At 44.9% G+C, this 22,745-nt stretch overlaps 1 protein-coding gene across 1 annotated transcript in view; it reads left to right on the top strand.

The window, feature by feature from the left end:
- The window catches only part of CPZ (carboxypeptidase Z), a gene marked incomplete at both ends in the record, with an annotated part of 31,498 nt that extends 13,829 nt beyond the window's left edge, over positions 1–17,669 (top strand). Inside the window, 7 exons of the mRNA XM_084266637.1 lie at positions 1,632–1,828; positions 2,767–2,928; positions 7,180–7,338; positions 11,269–11,404; positions 12,433–12,572; positions 15,467–15,566; positions 17,314–17,669. Coding sequence (XP_084122763.1) covers positions 1,632–1,828; positions 2,767–2,928; positions 7,180–7,338; positions 11,269–11,404; positions 12,433–12,572; positions 15,467–15,566; positions 17,314–17,669 — 1,250 coding nt within the window. The remainder of the gene's footprint in view (positions 1–1,631; positions 1,829–2,766; positions 2,929–7,179; positions 7,339–11,268; positions 11,405–12,432; positions 12,573–15,466; positions 15,567–17,313) is intronic.
- Between the last annotated feature and the right edge of the window lie 5,076 nt (positions 17,670–22,745).

Here is a 22,745-nt window from a genome sequence, read left to right as displayed (position 1 = left end):
GATGCTTTGCTGTCCAGTTGCAATTTCCTAACTATCTACCATTTCTGGCCATGGTTGGCATGGATACCTGTGCACTTGGTTGCAGTGGCTATTATTTGTGCCCAGCATACAAAGAAGTTTGGATAGTTTTCTGTTACTGACCTGCCCTCTCCATCACCTGCCATTTCCTCACTGTACCATCAAACCCTGCAAGCCTCCTGTCCCTAGTCTAAAAGTAGTCCTTCAGATCCTGAGAGCAGCCAAGTCCTGCTGAGAAGGACTTGGGGATTCTGGTAGATGAGAAACTTCCCCTGAGCCAGCAGTGGCTCTTGCAGCTGGGAAGGGCGATGGGATCCTGGGCTCCATCAGCAGAGGGGTGGCAGCAGGGACAGGGAGGGGATTGTCCCTCTCTGCTGCTCCCCTATGGAGAGAGGCTGAGGGAGCTGGGCTGGGTCAGCCTGGAGAAGAGAAGGCTGTGGGGGGACCTCACTGCAGCCTTCCAGTCCCTGAAGGGAGCAGAGAAACAGGAGGGGAATCAGATCGTTAAAAGGGTAGACACTGGCAGGACAAGAGGGATGAATTAAAACTAAAGGAGATCTTAGGGGGAAGTTTTTTCCAGAGAACAGGCTGCCCAGAGAGGGGGTGGGTGCCCCGTCCCTGGGGGTGTTCAAGGCCAGGTTGGCTGGGGCCCTGGGCAACCTTGTGTAGCTCCAGTCCTGGAGGTTGGTGTCCCTGCCTGTGTAAAGAAAAGAAGTTTCATGTGTCTTTTTAAGTTGCTACTCCATATACAAGGAAAACACAAAGCCTGTGAGTCAGGCTTTAAAATTAAAACTGCCTTGTAGCCTGATAAAAGATGGTCGTTTAGCTGGTTACCTAGTATTTCCTTCTAAATCTGTTGCTTCATGCTGCTCAGGAGAGCATAAAAGAGGGTGGAAATAGCTCTAGAGCTGGAGGGTTTTGCCAGCCTGAGCAAGCTGGTGTAATAGCTCTGTGCCAGCCCTCCTCCAGTGTCTAGTGCTTGAGGCAGCCAGGATCAAAGACAAAGATGAAGGGTTAGACAGAAAAGGGTGTCTCCAAAGTGCATCTATTTTCTACTTTCCATTAGTCTCTAAGGAAGGATGGAAACTGAGGTAATAACTGTGGGGAATTGTGAAGTTGTATGTTTCTAATACTCTTATTCCAAGGCTACAGAGCCTAAATGCCACTTTTTATGCACAAGCTAATTTCCATCCCAAATAAAGGTAATACACTGCCCATCTGCAGATCGTTTCTAGGATCTGTGACAATATAAGGCACTGACGGCGCCCAAAGAAAAGGAGAGTGCCAGGGGTGTGCTTTGTTCCTTCCCAGCCATGGCTGGGTTTTGCTTGCAGCATTCTCTGGTCATAATAATGATGAGTCCAGCAAAAGTTGAGAGCAGCAGTTGCCTCTTATGGTTTGGGATCCTGGAAGTATGGACTTGCTTTGTTTCACACTATTTAAATTGTCACTGAACTGACCTGTAGTGGAGGGAAATTCCCCTGGGACTGGTGGGCTATGTACAGGAACGCATGCATTAAACTCATGTAAATAAAGCTACTTGGGGCACTCTGCTTCTGGAAGCCACCCAGGTATAATCAAATTAAAGCATCTTCTTACTTCGTATTCCACAGTCAAGCCAGAATTTAAGTACATTGGCAATATGCATGGAAATGAAGTTGTGGGGAGAGAGCTGCTGATATACCTCGCGCAGTATCTGTGTTCAGAGTATCTTCTCGGCAATCCTCGCGTCCAGACCTTGATTAATAACACCAGAATCCACCTCTTACCTTCACTCAACCCCGATGGGTATGAACTGGCTGCAGAAGAGGTAAAAGTCTCTTTATAAGGAAATGTTCCGTGCTTGATGTTTCTGAAAGTCCCCAGGGGAAAGGACCAACTCGGAGGGGAGCATCGTGTATGGGAGGGAGTGTTAATATTGGGCAGCCAGAACCCCGGGCTGCTTCGGTAGGAGGTTGCTTTCCAAAGGCAACGTGAGCAGAGCTGAGAGGAGATCAGAACCGTGTTTGTCATTTTTGCTCCTTGCATGTGATGACGTGGGAATGACTCTTCCTTTTTCACACATTTAGCACTCTCTGCTCTCAATTCTAGAACAAAATGCCCACTGACTCACTTTAACGACTGGGAAATTATCTCAGAAGGGCAAGTAGTTGAATACCATCAAAAAGATACTCTTCCTCTTGCAGAAAAGCAGGTGTCATGAAGTGCAGGTATTTTCTCTACTGTCAGGCTTTCCTCACGGATGGCACTTCTCAGGGATCAGCTGGCGAATGAAGGAGACCTGTGAAAGCAAAACCTCTGTGATGTGTTACCTGACTGCCCTCTCCTCTCCAGCTCGCTGTTACCGCTACCACTACCCCCTGGAAGACAGGACCTTTCTTTTTCTGCATTGCTCACCTAGCCACTTGGGTCTGTTGTGTTCGTCTGGGGCTCTTGCATCCTGCCTGATCTTGTCTGGGAGCTCCAGCTGGCTTTCCAGTTTCTCCTCCTGTAACTCGCTCTGCACGCTGCTCTGTGCTGCGTAAGAAACTGCTGCGCTCCTCTCATGAGTCACACCAGTGGCGGGTGAAATGCTTCCTGTGTACTGGCTACTGCGCCCGTGACCACGGGGGTAGAAATTATTAATAACTGTCATTTTGCTTCTTTTAAAACTTCCCTGTGAATAAAGTGGCATTTTGAACCATTTCCACAAAGTGGTGTTTCGAGACAGGGATTTATTCTGAGGTTGTCTCCTCTGCTGTAACGTAGGGAGCCGGTTACAATGGATGGGTCATTGGACGACAGACAGCTCAGAACTTGGACCTGAACAGAAATTTCCCTGATTTGACATCTGAGGCTTACAGAAGAGCTGGAATTCGTGGGGCTCGCCTTGACCACATCCCCATTCCGCAATCCTACTGGTGGGGTAAGGTATGAGTTACAGATTTTATATATCACATCTTCTACAGAGCGACTCAGGAATTGAGAAACTGAGATTGATTGGTCTCTAGTAATCAGGTGTTATAAGTAGGACTGAACTGGACAGGCTCAGAACTGGCACAAAAAATATTGGTGTAGGTCTAGCCAGAGAGGCAGGTGTCATAAAAGATTAGGAAAAGCTGTGGATAATTTGGATTTGCAATTTTGGATTAAGAACAATGACTGTTAGTCAAGTGTGTAATGATTCATCGTTAATGATGTAAACTGCAGTAGTGTGTTCAAAGACCTTTCATGGACCTGGCTCTCACTGCACTGAGCTCTGCCCAGGTTTGAGGCAACAGTGGCTCCTGCCTTGGGAAATGTGCCAGCAGGACTAGGGCAGTGATCATCCCCCTGTCTCTGGCACTGGTGAGACCTCACCTCGAGCACTGTGTTCACTTTTGGGCCCCTCACTACAAGGAGAACATGGAGGTGCTGAGGCATGTACAAAGAAGAGCAATGAAGCTCATTCCTCAGAGCACCAAACTTCACAGAACCTCTAGCTGGGTCTCCTGACCCCAAAGTAGGTCCTGACATCTCCATACCTATATGCCATGCAGAGCAAATGAGAGAAACCAGTTTGCCTGTGGCCTGCATGGCACCACAAAGTCTCCTTGAGGACTGGGGTTTCAGATGGTGCAGAAACCTGGCAGTGAGCAGTCTCACAACTGCGAGTCCCCCCCCTCTGCCCAGCCAAACCAGCTCACCCACGATGAGCCCCAGTTCTGTCAGGCAGGTGAACCCGTGGCTCTTACAGCAGTCAGCTTTGTGCATGCAAAAGCATTAGACTGGATGTTCCAACACCAGCTGCTCAGCTTTCATTTACTTAATAGTGTTTATTACCTGCCTTATTAAAGTCATTATCTGAGTATTGCAGGGCATTGTATAAAGATCAGAAAATGGAAAGCAAGGTCCCAGCCAATCCCATAAACTCAGGAGAGCTCCTGTCTCCCCATAACCCTTGCTGTACAGCATGTTTTGTTCCCCAGTGTTATGAATTATTGTAATAAGTGGTCTGTGAGCTCAGACTGAGAGACTTCAGGCTGCATCTGAAATAAAGTCAATTAAATTGGCTTGGTTCAAACAGAATTTTGAAGTCTGTGCCAGTGGAGGCTGGCACAGTCCTTAGGAAAATGAGTCTGGTTGCTTCTAAAAGGGAAAAAAGAAATCTTTGAAAGCCATGGAGACAGTGACTAATTGCAGTATAATTGACAGAAATGAGATTCAGGTTTAAAAAAGGTAGTGGCCGTTCCCCACAGTTATGCAGAAATAATGTAGCTGGTTTTTAATTGTGCCCCAAATTGTTCTTGTGAGATGGATACTTCAAAATTGATATCCTTTGACTTAAAATCCAAACCCACATTAAAGGAAAAGTCTATGAATAGTCAAAGGCCAGAGTGACACAGATAGCATCTGATAGAACCTGGTGGAGCTGAACAAGGATGTGCCCATTTCAAAGCCTTAATTACTGCACGTGATGTCAATGACATGCTATTAGGGTAAAAGCAGTGACACTGAAACTCCTGGTTTTCCACAACACTTGCTGTAGTAAGACATGGGTGCTGTCACACAGTGGTGTCTTCTCAGTCGTGCAGGTATCTAGTGAGCTAGTTGGGGGCTGGAACTGCAGTTAGGTGCTCTCTGAGTAAAGCTGTGTGTTTCACCCTTGCCCAGTCACCTGCAGAGGCAACTTCTGATTCCTCCTCCTGAGGCCCTGGGCTCTGGTCTGAAAGCAGGGCTCATCCTGGCGTCAGGCACAGCTTCTCTGGCTGGGCAGCGGGACCTGGGGTGGCTGAGGCAGCACAGGGAGCTGCGGAGAGGTGAGGGCAGCATCCTCCTGGGGACTGCTGGAGCTGCGGGGCTTGGAGGATGCAGGCTTGTTGCCAGCTCCTCAGCCACCCTGTGAACCCACAAGCAGGGGCCCGTGGAACAGGCAGTGCCACTGCCAGCCCCTTAGAAACCACCTGGAGTCTCCTGCTCTTCACAGGAGATGGGGTCAAAGGATGAACAAAGCTCTTCCAGGGTTCAGGTGAGAGTGGCTGGTTCAGGCACAAAGTCCCACAGGATAAAGGTTGATATCAGACCATCCCAGGGCTCTGTACAAAGGAAAGAAAAACAAATGCTTCCACTGAAGCAGGTGGCATCCCTCAGATGTTGCCAGGTCCCTTGTCATGAAGCCTAGTGGGCTGTTTTCTTCTCTTCTACCTCTTGTCCTGTGCGTGGGTCTGTGAGACTACAAAAAGTGGAGCATTTGTCTTTTTGCTTTGCAGTCCTCTTTATCTGCTTTTTTAAAGAATGTTTTTCAGGTCCCACCCTTCCCAGAAGCTCTGTGTGTGATCTTCCCTCCTATACAACCCCCCTCGGTTTGGTTTCTGGTGTGCAAAGTGCATTCTGCACATTCCTGAGTTGGTCAGACTTTGCCTGTTGTATCTCCTCTTATATTTAAATTGCTTCTTTGTAATAGTGTGGTTGAAAGGTTTGGAACACAAAGTTTCAGAGGCTACCACTGGGTTTGTAGGGTAAAAAAATGCATTTTAAGAAAAACTGAAAACTGGGAGAACTTAGATAATAATTATGGCATCAGAAGGGAGGTAAGTAGCCTCCTGCCCAGGTCAGGAATAAGTGGGGTGATATCTTCTTAAATGGTTCCAGATAAAACTGTATTTAGGCAAGCCTTTCCCTGATATCCTTTGCTTTCTCTCTCATTGCTGGGGCAGCTGTAGTACATCCATGGTGCAACTATGCTACACGGTGGTGTTTCTGCTGCACACCGATGTCTGCACTACCCACTGTTTCACCACAGCCATCGCCTAGCAGAACAGGGACTGATCCAAAGCAAGCAGGGGTCACTGCTGTCACAGCCCTGATGTACAGAGCTTTAGTTGGGTTGGGTTGGGATTTGTTTGTTGGGTTTTTTTGGAGGGGTGGGGTTGGTTTGGGGTTTTTTTGGGGGGTGGGTGTCACTTTGGTTTGCTTGGGGTGGGTTTTGTTCCTAAACGTTGCTGGCTCGATTCGCTGTTCCCGGGTATTAACCAGGCTGGGATCCTGGCAGGGGGTTATCTGATGCCCGACGGCATCCAAGAAGAGGGTGATGCGCAACATCAGCAGCCCTATAGAGATGCTGCACTCAGGCCATCCTAACAGACCTTGCTCGTTCTCCTGAACCTGTCCCCTGCCCCTGTGCGAGCCGGAGTCCCTGCCCGAGCCGGAGTCCCTGCCCGAGCCGGAGTCCCTGCCCGAGCCGGAGTCCCTGCCCGAGCCAGAGTCCCTGCCCGAGCCAGAGTCCGTGCCCTCGGGCGAGCTGCGGGGTGCGGGGAGAGGAGCCTGTCCTGCTGCGGGTGGCTGGGCTTGCAGGGACCGGCCACCAGATGACACTGTTACCCCGAAGAATTAACTCGCACCGCAGCCGCCGGTGACATTGCTCCTCGGGAAGAGGGGATACGGGAGCCCCCGGCGTGCCGGGGGCAGGACGGGTGCCTGGGCGTCTGGGCATCTTCCAGAGCCCAGTGCCCGCTCCTTTGGCCGCCCAGCCTGGGCTATCAGACAGAGAACTGCTGGGCCTCGGCTGCAGCAGCAGCTCGCTGCAGGCAGACTGCAGGCACTGCTGTGGTGTTCCTCTCTTTGCAGGGCATCCTGGCACTGCTGTGGTGTTCCTCCCTTTGCAGGGCATCCTGGCACTGCTGTGGTGTTCCTCTCTTTGCAGGGCATCCTGGCACTGCTGTGGTGTTCCTCCCTTTGCAGGGCATCCTGGCCCAGCGGTCCCTGGGCAAATGAATCGATGTGTTTCCAGCATTACAAACCCAGCCCCAGTTTACCCGTCCAAAGTCATTCCTGCTGATTACTAAATGACACTGGATCAGGTGTCTAGCTTGCAAACAGTGGTACAATGCTAGTTTGTCAAGTCTAAAATGCTGCCTGCATCACTTTGAACTGCTGAAAATACCACTGTCATAAAAATGGTACCCTTCTGTCCAAGTTTTTCATTCTTTCCACAGCTTTTCCAGAGCAAACAGGATGTCTCATCTGTGCCCTGGAGCAAATCGATGCTCTTCTGTCATTTACTTTGGGATGGAAGAGTCAAAAAGCCTTATCATTATGCTTTCCAAAACACTCCCTTCTCCACTGGGCTTCACCTTGCCCAGCACCAAATCTTTCTGGAGCTGCATAACTATTCATATGGGATTTTTTTCTCTTGGATTTCAGGTGGCCCCTGAGACAAAAGCAGTCATGAAGTGGTTGAGGTCTATCCCATTCGTGCTCTCTGCCAGCCTCCATGGGGGTGAGCTGGTTGTGACCTATCCTTATGACTATTCGAGGCATCCCATGGAGGAAAAAATGTTCTCCCCTACACCTGATGAGAAGGTAATGTTGATTTTGCAGGGTAAACGTATCAGAGAGGCTTCCACATGTGGGACAGTGGAAACCTTTAGAGAGTAACAGACTTAGATGTACTTAGATTGCACACAGGTGTCTCTGTATGTCTGTATCTGTACGTATGAAATACGTAACAAATCCCATTTATACACTTATTTCATGTGCTTTCAAATACAGGATCATTTACACACTATCACCTTGATCTGTAAGGATTTATCCATGTTTTGTAGGGCCAAATGTGATTTCACAAGGCACATGTTAGGAGAAGCCAGCCTTTTACTATTTGAAGGGTGAAGGCTATGATATGATATTTTTACCATTGATTTCCAGAATAAAAGGAAGAAGCCCGACCAGCAGTATTCTCTGTAGAAATCTGTAGGGGTGAGGGAAAAAAAAAAAACAAAGCCCGAAAACCCAAACAGGCTGCCTGCCATATGGTGGCAGCCTTGTAGCATTTATTCCAGGTCAGATGAATGGGAATGTTTTTATCCTCTCTGTCCCTGGAAAGTTCCCCATTTGGGACTCACAGTAAATCTTCTGTGAAATTTTCTTGCCATCTTTGCTATTTCCCTTTGGTTTTGCCAATCTAGTATTCATTGCTGACATGCCCACTAGGAGCACAGCTAGATTTTCAGCCTTCTAGTGCGTGTTAAAAATGTCCCCGGTCTCTTAAGAAAAAGTGGGGTTTGCATGGTGAACAGCAGTTGGGAGGAGTCAGAAGCTGATCTTTGACTTGAAGCATCTATTCTCTTTGAGCATGTATCTGGGAGGGTTTCTTCTAAAGTACCCTGGGGAGGCCCCAGCTGGAGTCCTGTGTCCAGAGCTGGGACCCAACACAGGGAAGATGTGGGGCTGTTGGAGAGGGGTCAGAGGAGCCACGGGGATGCTCAGAGGGCTGGAGCAGCTCCCCTAGGGAGAGAGGCTGAGGGAGCTGGGCTGGGTCAGCCTGGAGAAGAGAAGGCTGTGGGGGGACCTCACTGCAGCCTCCCAGTCCCTGAAGGGAGCAGAGGAACAGGAGGGGAATCGGCTTGTTAAAAGGGTAGACAATGGCAGGACAAGGGGGATGGAGTGAAGCTGGAGGAGGGAAGGGGGAGAGTAGAGACTGGGGGGAGGTTCTTTGCAGAGAGAGTGGTGAGGGGCTGGAACAGGCTGCCCAGAGAGGGGGTGGGTGCCCTTGTGCAACCTTGTGTAGCTCCAGCCCTGGAGGTTGGTGTCCCTGCCTGTGGCAGGGGGTTGGAGCTCTGTGACCCTTGGGGTCCCTTCCAGTCCAGGCCATTCTATGATTCTATGACAGTTCTCACCAGCACCTATTCAATATTTAAATATTGATGACTATTGAACAGTTTCTATATAAATACTTTCTTTCTTTTCTTTCCTGAGCTGTACAATACCTACCAACTCTGCATGTGTGACAATGATTTAGCAGTAAAACAGATCACACCTGGTGGGTGGTAATGAAAGCTACAGAAGCTCTTGGTGAGGAGTAGCAGAAATCATAAACTTGTGCTCTTAGGATCCATCGCCTGGGCTAGGAGTATCCTGATTTCCATGTAGATGGTGGAGGAATGCAGCCCTGTGTGCCTTATCAAGCACTTCACCTGTGGGATGGAAGAACAGCAGTCCCTCCATCATCTCCAGTCAGGGACAGCACATGAGTTTTGAGTGAAATGATGCAGTCACACACAACGTGCTCCATCCCAATGCAACACAGAGGTGGGCAAACCCTCCTGGCATCCCTGGCTTGTTTCAGTGTGGGATGCAGGACTTCATACGGCTGGCTGCAAAGCCTGGGAAGATAACTACAGACCTGGAAGTTTCAAACACACAGGGGAGGGCTGGGGATGTCCTCAATTAAACCAATTTTTCAAGTGAGTCAGCACAGGAAGCTTAACAACACTGCCAATATCACTTCAAGTTTTACCCAGCAAGTTATAAAACCTGTACCTGTGAAGTGACCTGCATTTAAGTGATGTCATCTGCAGTGGCTGCTGGCAGGGAACCTGCATCCTGAGGTACTGCAGCTTCTTTTAGCTGCCATACATTAGCTGTAACCCTTGTTCTGACCACTGACCTGTCGAATTGGCTGTGTAAGGGGAAACAAGGCAAGCCTGCACCCTTGGCTGGAGCCCGGGCTGAAGTGCTGCAGTGCAGATAGAAAGGCTGAACATTAAAATGGCAAATTCTGTGAAGTGCATTCAAACCAGGTTGCCCTGTTTGAAAATGCATCTGGGTGCTGCGTTCTCTCTCTGTCCCTCGTGGTGTATGTGCTGTAGCACAAGCATCCTCTTGGCAGCTGCTGCGGGTTTCAAGCCATCACAGGATGGGGCAGGACTTTTGGGACCAAGGATTCTCAAAGCTGGACCTCACACCCACATTCCTGCGCCTGGTTCAGTTCACCTAAACCAGAACTTTCTCAGTTTTGGGTTTTGTGGAGATGGATGTTCTAGGAGGCTCTTGTTACTTTGTGTTGCACAAGGAGCTGCAAGAATGACAGTGTTCATGGGAGGGGAAAGGTGTACACCAAGTCATAGAATCATAGAATGGCATGGATTGGATCAGACCCCAAGGATCAGATTGCTCCAACCCCCCTGCCACAGTCAAGTTCACTCTCTTTGTTGTATGGAAACACTCTCTTCCTCACACACACACACACTGGAAAACCCAGCCTGTGACAGCTGGTGGGATAAAATTGCTGGGCAGAGTAACAGCACTGGCCCCATTTTACCAAACGAAGCATCACCTTCCAAGGTCACAGGGGTTCACTCATGTTTTTTCCACTGTTTGGTGCACTGTATTACACCTGTTTCATGTGCTTTTGAGATCCACAACTAGTCATAGCTTAGCTGCTAGTTGATAATAAATCTATAGCTACCCCGGCACATTTTAACTATTTTTGTTAAAGTTTAACATTTTTTTTTAATCAAATTCATTTGATTTTAGATATCTCACTTTCTCTTCCCCCTCCCACCCATCTTCATTCAATTGCACCAGTGGACAGGCAAAAGCCTGACACTGCTTAGTAGAAAACAGAAGAATGACCTGGTCACTGGAAATAAAGCATCTGCAGATGTCTCTGGGAAGGGTGAGGAACACATTCCTAAGTCACATGGCACCTTCTAACCTTTTAGCAATTATCTTCCACAGAAGATTCAGAACTGGGAACAGAATCCCTGCAGAAGTTAAAGATATTGGGTCTAGCTCCAAACTATTGGCAGTGAAATGTTGGAGAAAAAAACGCAGGAACCTCATTCAAAGAAATGGCTTCTGCAGATCACTGCTGTTTCTTCTGTCTTCAGTACATGTACCTGTCACTTTTCCATTCTGTGAGGTGACTCTGCTGCTCTTCATCACTATCAACACTCTGAGGAGATCTGTGGTGACACCCTCTACCACCACATCCTATCCTTCACTTTTTAGGAATGGTTTCTGCCCCACGAAGAGGCAACTGTCATTGAGATCAAACTGGCAGGTTGCCCTGTGTGAGTGATAAGTGCAAAGCAAACTGACACTGTCTGTTTTAAACAGCAGCAGCCAGTGCAAAGCCCTGGTTGGGCTGAGGCTGCTGTAGGTATTTTGGAAAGGGTAAAAATAACAAGAGGTAAAACATAACAAGGAGAGCCAATTTCAGCTTTAAAACCTGGGACTCTCTGCTCCTGCCCCAGGTGAGAGATTGAAGCCAAATATCACAAAATCTACTGGCATTTAATGTTATCTCTAGCAGGATATATTGGATTGCAGAGGAGGACCTTGGAGATGAAGCCAAGTGAAAACTTCCTGGCACAGAGGTTCAGTCCCTCCATCAGCCTCAAGGGCGCACGGTGGCTCATTTTCTGGGCTCCCAACAGCAATGGTTGGGAGCAGCAATGACTGCCCTGACCCTTTGCAGAGGCAAACACGTTTCTAACCCTTGTGTTGCAGATGTTTAAAATGCTGGCTAAAGCCTACGCAGACGCACATCCCGTCATATCTGACCGATCCGAGCTGCGCTGCGGCGGCAATTTCGTGAGACGCGGAGGTATTATAAACGGTGCTGAGTGGTACAGCTTCACTGGAGGTAAAGCCACTTTACCATCATAGTGAGTGAGGTAAAACCTGCGTGACCTTTATGAGACACGAGAGTTTGAAAGAAATCATTTTATCCATTTCAGTTTGCTTTAGGTCAGACCCCCTGCAAGAGGTAGCGTGTAAGGGGTTTATATGCTGGTAGGGCTTATACTCAGGCATCACAGGATGTATTCAGCCCCGACAGGACCTAAGAAAAGTGTCACATTTGTTATTGCACATAATAACATTCTAGTTTAAAAATCTGGAATGTAGAAATAAATTCTTAATGCTCCTCTCACTCCTTAGTGCCACGAGTCTGAGTCCATCCTGCAGACTACGCAAGCGCAGTCGAAATGAAATCTTTTTCAGGAAAAACTGCAGCAGAAACAAACATCCCATTCATTTGTGCTTAGATTGTTAATTTGATTTCCCCAATAATGGAATTTAGTTTTCTTCAGGATTCCGGAAATAGAGGCATGGATGAAATATCACTGATCATAAGATTTTCAGCAGCGCTTCAGTTGTGCTTTCAAATAGGAGTCAGCTGGACCCCCAAATAATTATGTTGAAAGTAGGCATTTAGAAAGCTTTGGGGCATGAGAACTAGGTTTAAATATCTTAGGCTTACATTCTTCTGAAAATTATACCCAATGTCTTTTGTACAGAAAACAGTTTTGAACATGCTAATGGCAAAAGGTCATCTCTGCCCTGGTGACCCTCAGCAGTCACCTCTGATACAGCCGATTATCCAATTACCATGATTAACCAATTCTTATCTCTCTCTCACTACTTCTTAATCGGGTGAATAATAATTTAAAATTATGATTTTCACCTGAGAGAAGTGTCACTGTCATTAGTTGGTTTGTAGTTGAAATGAGTTGCAGCATTCTGAATGTGTTGAATACTGTGCACGCTCGTTAGAACATACTAACACACACCCACCAGGACTGCACTCAGCTGTCCACAACAGCAAAATCCCAGTGAAAGATTACATTGCTTGGTCATGATCTCTCTCCCATTTTCTTTTTAAACCTACAGGTATGGCTGATTTTAATTACCTTCACACAAATTGCTTTGAAGTTACTGTGGAGGTAGGATGTGAAAAGTTTCCTTTGGAGGAAGAGTTGTTTACAATCTGGCATGAAAACAGAGATGCCCTTCTGAATTACATGGAAATGGTATGGCTCTGCCTTTTCAGCCCTCTGCACTTGCAGATTTTCTTCTTCATTCTTTGTCAATACTTGTTTCTTTACTGTTTTCTAGGTAGTTACTGTGATAGCACCTAATCAATCATCACACCCCACCATAGGCTCTGGTGCCTCAGTTTGTCTAGCAGGACACACAATTACTACTTTGCCTAACATAGAATGGCCTACTGCATGGCAGCAGCAGCTTTGGATTCAGCTGAAATAGGAAAGTTCTGAGTTTCTTTCTAGAAATGCTGTTTCCACACTTTTCAGTTTGATTTCCTGAGCAAAGTAGTTAAAAAAGTTCTGAAGCCTGATCTTCTGAGGGAAAAACTGCATGTCCGTGAGCATTAGAACATACCATTTAAAAGTCATTTTTAATAATAAGTTTAAGCTCAGCAAAAACAAATATCTCACTGACAATAAGCGAACACAGAGACAGAAGTTGCTCATCTTTCTCTCCACCATTAGTAGATTAGCTTTCTGTCATGCCTTATTTTGACAGAGTACACAGTAATTTAAAATGGTTAGGAGTGTTTTTATGGCCTTTCTAAGCAACGTCTTGCTACTTGTGGTAAGTATTATCATTCAATAAAGTCTACAGTGCAGACCACCAAACTCATTTCATTTTACAGCTGTCTGATGAAAATGAGTTTTAGTGAATCCAAGTGGAGCTGGGTTAAATCCATATATATTGCAGTTGAAGTCTTCAAGATGTAAAGATTTTTATAGTGTGAGATACTGTAGAAGTCTATGATGGAAAAGCTTTTTGAGTAAATGCAGGACAGTAAGCAAAACAACTTTGTAGATAAGGATTACTGAATTACTACCAATAAGGATTAAGTCTGCCATAGCCAATTCAAACTTTTCTTATTCTGATATACACCAGGCTGTTTGGTGTGTGTGCAAATCTACTTGACTTAACAAACAGAAGTAGTATTCATTTTCGTAAACGCCAATCTCTTCTCTCCATCAGAAGTGGTATCAAAACACCCCCCCAAACTTATGTGTCATGGACTTGAAGCAAGCCCAAGCATAGCATATTTACTAAAACAAAACAAATCATCATTGTTAAAGGAATGTCAATGTTGTCATTTTTATCCCATCATGTTGTAATTGCAGAATTATTATTGGAGTTGGATGAGGTCATACTTCTTTGAGTATGTCTACACTGTAAATTAAGTTTGGGTCTGAAATGACTCTTCTGAACAGATTTACCCACTGTCCATATGATAAATCCTCAAGTCCATGCTGAAAAGCAAATTGCAGTACTTCATCATAATAGTTCTGAAGGGACAGTTTTCAAGTCCTTACACTGAGCTGCTCCTAAACCCTCCAGTGAACAGCTCCACTGGGTACAGAATGGCTGTTTAACAACAGCCTCACCTTAAAGAAAAACACCTGCTTCACTAGACTAGACCTTTTCTTTATCCAGCTTAGTATTGAGAATGACTGTAAAGTTGGATATTTTAACATTTATTTTTTTAATATGTCTATATTCCAACAGGAAAGCAAATTTTTCCCCATTGTTTTGGTGCTTGGTTCTTTGTTTTTATTCTTCTTTTGTGACAAAGGATAATGGGGAGGGGAAAATGACAGTAACAGAAAGAAGGGTGGGAGGAAGTGAAGAACAGCTCAAGCTGGTCACAGCAGTTCAGGAGAAAGACTGAAATGACATTAGTTTGCTTTTAAAAAGCTCATATAGAATTTCCAATATAAAATGGAGTTTTTTTGGGTAGGTTGAAAGAAAAGAAAATCAAGAGGCTCAATGTTTAAACACTTGGATTTTTTTTCTTCCTGTTTTATTTATTTTGTTTTACTGCACTTCCAATACTGAGCTGTTTGTGCACCTCCCTGTGTGCCAGAATTCATACTGCTCTTTAGTTCGTCACCAAGCACATTTCTCATCAATTCAGGCAGTTGGGTTCTGTACTTGTACAGAAGGAACTGCCACCATGACATTCTGACATGCAATGAAGTGCAGGCAGCAGAGTGATGATGAGTCACAAGTAGCTAAAGAATTCCCTCACTGATTCCTAGTCACTGATATTAAATAAGAATATAAACAAATCAATAATTTTATTGAATATAACATTTTTATTAATGTGTATCAGTGTAATTGAGAATTATTAACAAATACTGTGTTAAAGATTGTACATTAAATAAGACTAATACAGAAGTATCCATCTTATTTTATGTTTATGCTTCTGCTCTATTTTCAGTGAGTAACTGTGTCTATCACAGGGCAGTTTGGCAGTTTTGGTGAATTATCTCTAAGCAGTTTTGGATCCTTTTAGAAGTGGTGAAAGAAAACAAAAGCTATATATTTCACCTACTACTAAAGACCTGTTTTCTTTATACAACCTGCATTAATTGATTCTGCTGCCAGGATGGCGGTGTATTGTCTGAAAGCTAGTAATTCTGCTTGATTCTGACTTATTTAGCACATCTATTCGTGCTGATTCAGGCTGAATTGACTTCACTTGTAACACCAGTGATGCCTCCACACTGTGTTTAGAGCATCAGGTTGATTTTTAAAGCCTTAACTCTTCATTTCTTTTGGGGTTCTGGGTCTAGAGCTGACATTCAGAAACAGTCCTTAAATACTGTGGTCAGACCCAGAGGTGCCAGTGATCTGTGCAGGGAAGGGTCGCTCAATGCAGAGCCACTTACCTAGCCCAAAAAAAGCTCTTGTTCAGTTATCCCTTTCCCTTGGAGCTCCCAAAATAGAAGATGTGATCTGAAGAGGCATTAGTGTCCAAAAGCCTGTATCATGTGTTGAAACTCTTGAAAGTTGTTCCCTCTTTACAGGGCTTTCCTGGCAGAAGATGGGGAGGTGGTACTGCAACAAACTAATCCCATCTAACTTTGCTTTGATTTGCCAGGTTCATCGGGGGATAAAAGGAATTGTGTCTGATAAGTTTGGCAACCCAATAAAAAATGCTCGTATTTCAGTCAGGGGCATCCAGCATGATGTCACCACAGGTAACATTTTTAATCTGAGCTTTTTCCTCTGGCAGGGTGAGAGCACTGAGAGCTTGACCTCAGCAAGTCGTGTCGAATTTGATAGATATGTCAGTGGAGACATGGAGAGCTGAAGGCTCAGCTCTCAGTTTGCTTCTAGAAGAGCAAAAGAGAAGACATGTCAAACTGGCTGTTGAGTCTGCAGTGCCTTTGGGATGACACAGTCCTTGCTGTTACAACTGCCACCTGGAACTGTCTGATGCCCGTCAAAGCCAATGTGTCTTCAGCAAGATTCAGAAATGCCCCTTACATCTCCTGTCTGGGGAAACAGGGCAATAGCCCTGCTCAGGGGCTGCAGCTCAGCATGTGGAGGTGTGGAGCCCTGATAGAGTAAGTTAGTTGAAATATTGTGGGCACAAGGTGTGCAGGATCCACACAGATTTTAGCCACTGAAATATCTGCAGTGACGGGAGGGGCTGCAGCCTTTTCTGTTCCTGCATAAATACATGCACTTTTTGGTCAGTAGTTACACAAAATGCAAATACAACCCTAGAACATTGAATTATGTTCACTTTATACATGTCGCCAGCTGGTAAACATGTACTGGGGCATATACAGCTGTTAATTTTCACAGTCATAAAGTCCTGAGCTTTTAGGCTCTCACTGAAATCAATGCTCTCGTTTTATTATTGATTTCAGTGAGACCAGGTTAGGCCATAGGAGTGCAAAAGAGAAGACATGAATGGTCGCATTTTGCACTAATGATAGTTGCTGAATCAATCTGGAAAGCCAGGATGGTTTATAATGTAGTGGATGCTTTCCAGCTTTCAAAAAACCTAACGTTAGAGAGCACACAATAGTGGAGACGATGCAGATTCTTGAGGCTGGTGGAAGACTCTGGCACGAATTAGGGTCTTTTTCAAACTTCTCCCCAGTAAATGGCTTTGCATTGACAGTGGACCTGTAAAGAATTAAGGATTAAGTAAAAAATGTGTTTACATTTGAAGGAAAAAGGAATATTTGTTCTTGAGTGAGGTGGAGTTAAAGATGTCTGATGAAAATGTCTTTTAATTTCGGTGTTAGAAAGGGCTGAGGGATTCCATGAGAAAAGAGCATTAATGCAATATTACCTGAGCTGAGAAAACTGCCCTTCAAAATGAGGGAAATATAAAATGAGGAATAAATATCCTGGTTTAAAACTCCCAGCTTTTGCCTTCAGGCCCTAACCTTCAGCTGGAGGAAATTTACGCCTGTTTTATACTAATGGCAATTTATACCAGCTGCAGCCCCAACTCTGTAGTCTTATGTGCTATAATGTCTGCAAAGTAATTGAATGTAATGTAATGAAAGGATGGGTTTCTTAGCTCCTTAGACATTATATATCCACAGTGAAGCTTGGATTCTGCTTTCACTTTCTTAAATTTCACATAAATTAATTTGATTTCTTCGGAGTTATTCCTTGCACCCCTGGGAAAGCAGCATGAAGGAAACCTTCCCTCTGATCCAGGCAGAGCAGTTACCAACAGTTTGTATGTGAGTTTTGCCCTGTTAGTGCCCAAAGCCCGAGTTTTCACAGGTATAGTCTCTTATTGTCCTTCAGGTGGTTGCATCTGAATTTTTTTCAAACTCTGAGCCACCTCAACTCTGACATCCCTTGAAAACCTGCCCCTTAAATGCGTGTGCATACGTGTGTGAGTGAGTATGTAGCTATAAGAGATGCAAGACTAAAAACTCAGCTCGGTTTTGTTGTCCCATTACCTTTCCCAAGCTGCTGATGGAGACTACTGGCGACTCCTTCCTCCGGGGACATACATAGTCAGTGCCCAGGCAGCGGGGTACAGCCGGGTGATGAAGAGGGTCACCCTTCCCGCCAACATGAAACGGGCTGGGCGAGTGGACTTCGTGTTGCGACCCGTTGAGGCCTGGCCCAACAAGCTCCTCCGCCGCTCAATGGAAGACACGTACGACCCGTACGACCCACTGGAACTTTTTGACCCTCATGCCCAACACGGGCAGCCTGAGGCTCGAGGGGTGTCAGCACCAGGCAGGGAGAAGCCTTGGTGGTGGTCTTACTTCAGCTCTCTAGACCTGCACAAACCGTTGTGGCTGCTCAAGCAGCACTGAAGGGCGTCGTGGTGCCCGGCTCACCTGGCTCTGCTGCCCTTCCACCCAACTCCCAGTGCCCTCTCTGCTCTTGGCAATATTTAAATCCATGTCATTTGAAAATACAAAGCTAATTCAAGCACGCTTACTTCTTCTGTTTCGTCCTCACACAAAACTGAGTGTGTTCAAGTGTTTTTATATATTAAAACCAATGGTGTACACCTGTTCAAAGGCCAGGTTTTATGTAGCTTTTTCTTGGGAATGCTCTGTACTTCTGCCTGTGCAGTCAATCATCACATTCATTATTTATTAATACCTGCAGGAAAATATTCCCAATCCTATAATGTATTTTTGTACATGTCCTAACATATTAGTGACTATATACCAAAAACCACTTTCAGAAACGTTCAGAAAACTCTTTTATTTCGTCTTTTTACCTTATTTTAGTATATTAAGTTCAGTTAATTAACTCTTCTAATACACCTCACAATGATTTTTTAAAATCCATTATGTAGTATTAGCATAGATTTTGGGCAGAACAAGAAAACCATCAGGTATTAGGAATTTGGAAATAAATCTGCATCTGAATAAACAGCAGGTTTGGTAGGAGAGGTTGCTCATAGGTGGATCACTATCAATTCAAAAACACTTTCCCAAGAAAATTTTCAGAAGTTCTCATTTGAAAACACACGTATTAAAAGTGTTGAATCTTTACAGAGTTCCTCTTCTGAAAACTCCTGTGCCCTGAGTAGGCCCATCAAATCAAGAAAAATGCTTGGAAAGTAAAATCTGTTCCAGGGAGTCTGACTATCCAATCTGTATGATGTTTAAAAGTTAATATAATTTGAAGAGGTTTTAATCTGTGTAGATAGATTTTTAATCTTTCTTTTTTTTTAGATTTTTACTCTATTTCAGCAGAATACTGAAAAATGCTGTTATTGCTGGAAATACACTCATCCCGTGACATAGAAAAATACAGGAGAGAATTCGTGAGCAATTAAAATGCAGCATGTTACACTAAGGTTGTTAACATCGTGGTGTCCCTGCCTGTGGCAAGGGGTTGGAGCTCTGTGATCCTTGGGGTCCCTTCCAACCCAGCCCATTCCATGATTCTATGACCACACATTGTTTTGAGTCTACCTACTTGTCAGTGAAACTTGTAGACACCGAAGAAATCAGAAACTTCAAGCTGGTTGGGTGAAGCAAGGCGAACAGAGGTCCTCCTGTCCTCTCTCAGGCAGCAGGTGTGATGTTTTGGACAGATTCAAAAGCAGAGCCTTAGCTTTGATGAAGCACATAGGCCCAGCTTCCTTTTGGCTTGAACCAGTTAACGCATCCCCAGTACTTCTTCCTCGTGCCGTGGGGTATGAAGAGCTGATTGTTTGGAGCTGCTGTACTTCCTGCAGAAGCTGCTGGAGCAGCTCTCTGGGTTGCCCTTTGATTTCTAACAACGTTTTTGCTCCTCTTAGATAAAGAAGCCCACATTGCATGAATCCTATAGTCCGTGTGCACATACCTCATACTGTAATTGCCGAAGAGGACCCAAGAGCTGATCTTAATTCTGCAACCAGATGCTGGACATGCCTAAATGCCTTATTCCCAGTCATAATCTGATTGAAGTTAGGAGCCTGTTATTCATGTGCTTGAATGGCTGCATGTCTGGGGACTACGTAAAAATGAAAGAAAACAATTTCATGGCATTAAGAGAAAGTAATTATATGGGAGTGAATGTACTGCACGAAATTGGGTAAGTGTTCCTTGCCCAGGCTTGATCTGTTAAAGAAACCCTGAATCCTAAACAAGCCAAAGATAAGCCAGCCAGAGATACACCTCCAGACTTTATTTCCAGTAACAGGCACTGCTACTGTTTTCTGTGGTCATTTTTTTTCAAAGCCACCATCCTGTGAAAACAGTGACAAAGCTTAAAAATCAGAACAATATGTCAAATTGCTGCCCATTAGCAGCTCTTTTTATGCACATAATGTCTTGCACACTTAGAAAGATGCTTCCTTTAAGTATCTCCTAGATTCTCACAGGGCTATTTAGAATATTTTCAAGTAATCCTTGTAAACCCAAGCCAGATGAAATGCAGAACAGAATGACTGTGCAGGAAAATCCACTCCTTTCCTGAGTCCCAGGCTGAAATAGCAGAGGGCAGTCAAAGGCAGGGAAAGATGATTTTCTCAGAGGATTATAAAGATGTGTTATTTACACTATTATGCCCTTAACGTGAAACCACTATGATAGAGCAAGAGTAACCTCCTGTGTCTCTCTACCACATCCACAAAAAGAGGTGTCCACTGGAGAGAAAGTCAAGATCAGATTGGTGCAAGTCCACAGACAGCAACCTATGTAGATGGGATGTATTACAGCGCACTGGAGCAGCTCTGAGAGTGTTGGGAAAAGGTAAGTCTCCCTCTTCTGGAACTACTTTATTTCTTTTGTGAGATAATATATTCCATTTTCAGTTCCTTGTAGGTAGAAAAGACTGCCAGAATTCCCTGTGTGGCTCTCAAAAATCCATTTGAGTTTAAATCAGATTTTGGACATCTGTATTGGTGATAGATATGTAAAAAAGAAATGGAAAAATCAAAGAAAGAGGAAGGCAGGAAGACAGGGAAGAAGGAAAGAAGGAGAGAAGGAGAGAAAGAAAGAAAGAAAGAAGGAAAAAAGAAAAGAAGGAAAGAAGGAAAGAAGGAAAGGGCCAATACCAATTGAGCCAAAATTAGTATCACTTTTCCATTTTTATTTGAGATACTCTAGATTCAGTTCTACATTTGTCTAGGAGAGAAAGTATTAGATTGAATTTGTAGAATACAGACTAGATTACATAAATCTTCATCCACATTTATTTCCATCAGGAAATGTGTGTTCAATATCAGATAGTTTTGTTGAAAAAACCCCACCAAAACTCCCAAAACCTCAAAACAACCCATCCTACAACTGCAGTCTTGTCAAAAGGATTGTCAATGGTGGTGAAATTTAAGCAGCTATAGGCAGGTAGTTAATGTATGGAATTAAACACAGTGATCAGGTCTGTCATGCACATCTCTGGAAGATGCTCATGTGCTGAGTTTAACGGAACATAAAGTTAGGAGCATATTAAATATTTTCTGGATAGGGGGTGGGATTGAAATGCTTTGGGGAAACATCCCCTCCCACAGCTGAAGTATAATTAGGAAATAAGTGAAAACCAAGCAAAGTTCCCTGGCAGTCTTCATCATGCTTCCACCCTGCCCTACAGACTGGGCTTGGCCTTTTTCCAGTGCTCCTCTGAGCGTGACAGGTTCAGCAGCCAGACGGTGCTGTCAGGAGTTATAGTGTGTGTTCATGAGACTCCCTCTCCTTTTAAGTCAGAGACTACATAATTTTTTTCAATTACCTTCCAACCACATATTGAACAGTATTGATGTATGTTTTTGTAACATCCTCCTTAATAATTCATTTCCTAGTCTCCACATTCACTTCAGAGGGGATCTTCTCTAGCATGGAGCCAAACTTTTTCTGTGCAAAGCAATCCCATTAATAAACGTTCTGACCTGTCAGCTGTCCAGACCTCATTGGTCTGCCAGCAATGAATCTCCCCAACAAGTCAAAGCATGCAAATCTAACTAGCAACATCACAGGCACAAAGAGCAAAGAGAAAGGTCTCTCATACGTGCAACTCCTTTCACATTCATATTGCAGGAAAAAAAACAAGATTACAGACAGAGAGACATCCCATGATAAAGTACAAAGTGGGTGCATGCGTGACACCAGCGAGGCTGGTGTTTGTTTGTTCCATTCACAAAGGTTTTTTAGATCAGGACCAACGACAATAAACCAAGACAGAGAAGTTTCCAGCTGTTGACATCTTCGTCTCCTGTAACAAAACGATGTTCTCATCTTGGGCCACCCACATGTAGGAGGGAATATATCCATTTTCCTAAAGATAGAGAAGAGGAGAAGGGTGTCTTAAGCTAATTGCCCGAAAACAAAACTATCAAAATCACTGGCTAATAGATGCTCTTCCTGCTATCATTTTTCACAGTGTTTATATAGTTCTTCCCCTTGCCATGCCTCGGTTTAGCAGCTGAAGGGAAACACTCCAAAACAATATTGCAGCCTGTTTTGAAGTCCTGAGAACCAGCTGTCAAGCAGAGCTTGCCAAGCCAGTGCCATTTCTTTGTGTCTGTCTCCCTAGTATTGCACTGCAATTCACAACCAAGCCAGGGGTGTCTTGAACCCTTACAAAAGCAGCCAGCAAGTTGGGAAAAGACTGTCTGTCTTCATGGTGATGCATCCAGCCTGGTTGGAAGGAAGATCTCAGTGATGGGTGGGCATTCCCCATGCCACAGAAGTGCAGCACTGAAGATTCAGGCTTCAGGAGACGAGGAACAAGAGGGAATGGAGCTGTTTGGGGGGCTGGGATGGAGATCTGAGCTGAGGCCAGGACAGCTTTTTACAAAGCTGCTGTCAGAGGCTCTCCCACACTGCCATCCTTCACTGTGCACGGTCTGTCTCCTGACGCTGCCACAGCTAAAAGGCGTGGGTGGGGAGGCTGTAGTGTACTTCTCCTGCTGTCTGTCCCTTCACAGTGTGTTGGAGAGGGATGCTGTTTGACGTTTGCCTTTGCAGACATCGTGTAGTCTCAGGCCCTGCTGCCAAAGGCCTTCACATTGGCTGCTTTGATGGGGCAGCTGGACATCAGCAGGGAGATGTGCTGCTTCCACCCACTGTAACACTGGGGCTGACCCAGATCACCTTCATGGCTGGAGCTTGGGAACACACCACCTCTTCCCCACCCTGTGCAGGGATGTTGATAGCACGCCAGGCCAGCTGCCAAGGGGTGCTCATATTGCTGGAGAGGCAAATAAATAAGAAATACAGGAATTTTTGGCAGGTGCTTGCTACTGCACAGTCAGTGTGGAACTGGATTATGGAAAAGGATGTAGCATGTTTTCAAATTTACATGTATATCTTTGAAATACACCTAGCATTTCAGTATAAAGGTCTTAGCTTGAAAAGGAGGCAAGAACAACATTTAAAAAGTCATCAGTATGGATCTGTAACTGTTACTCTGTTATCAGGGATTATTTTAAATTATGAGAGACCTAG

This window comes from Gallinula chloropus (assembly GCF_964237585.1).
Source record: "Gallinula chloropus genome assembly, chromosome: 7".
Lineage (NCBI taxonomy): Eukaryota > Metazoa > Chordata > Aves > Gruiformes > Rallidae > Gallinula > Gallinula chloropus.
This window is presented reverse-complemented; position numbering and strand designations above follow the sequence as displayed.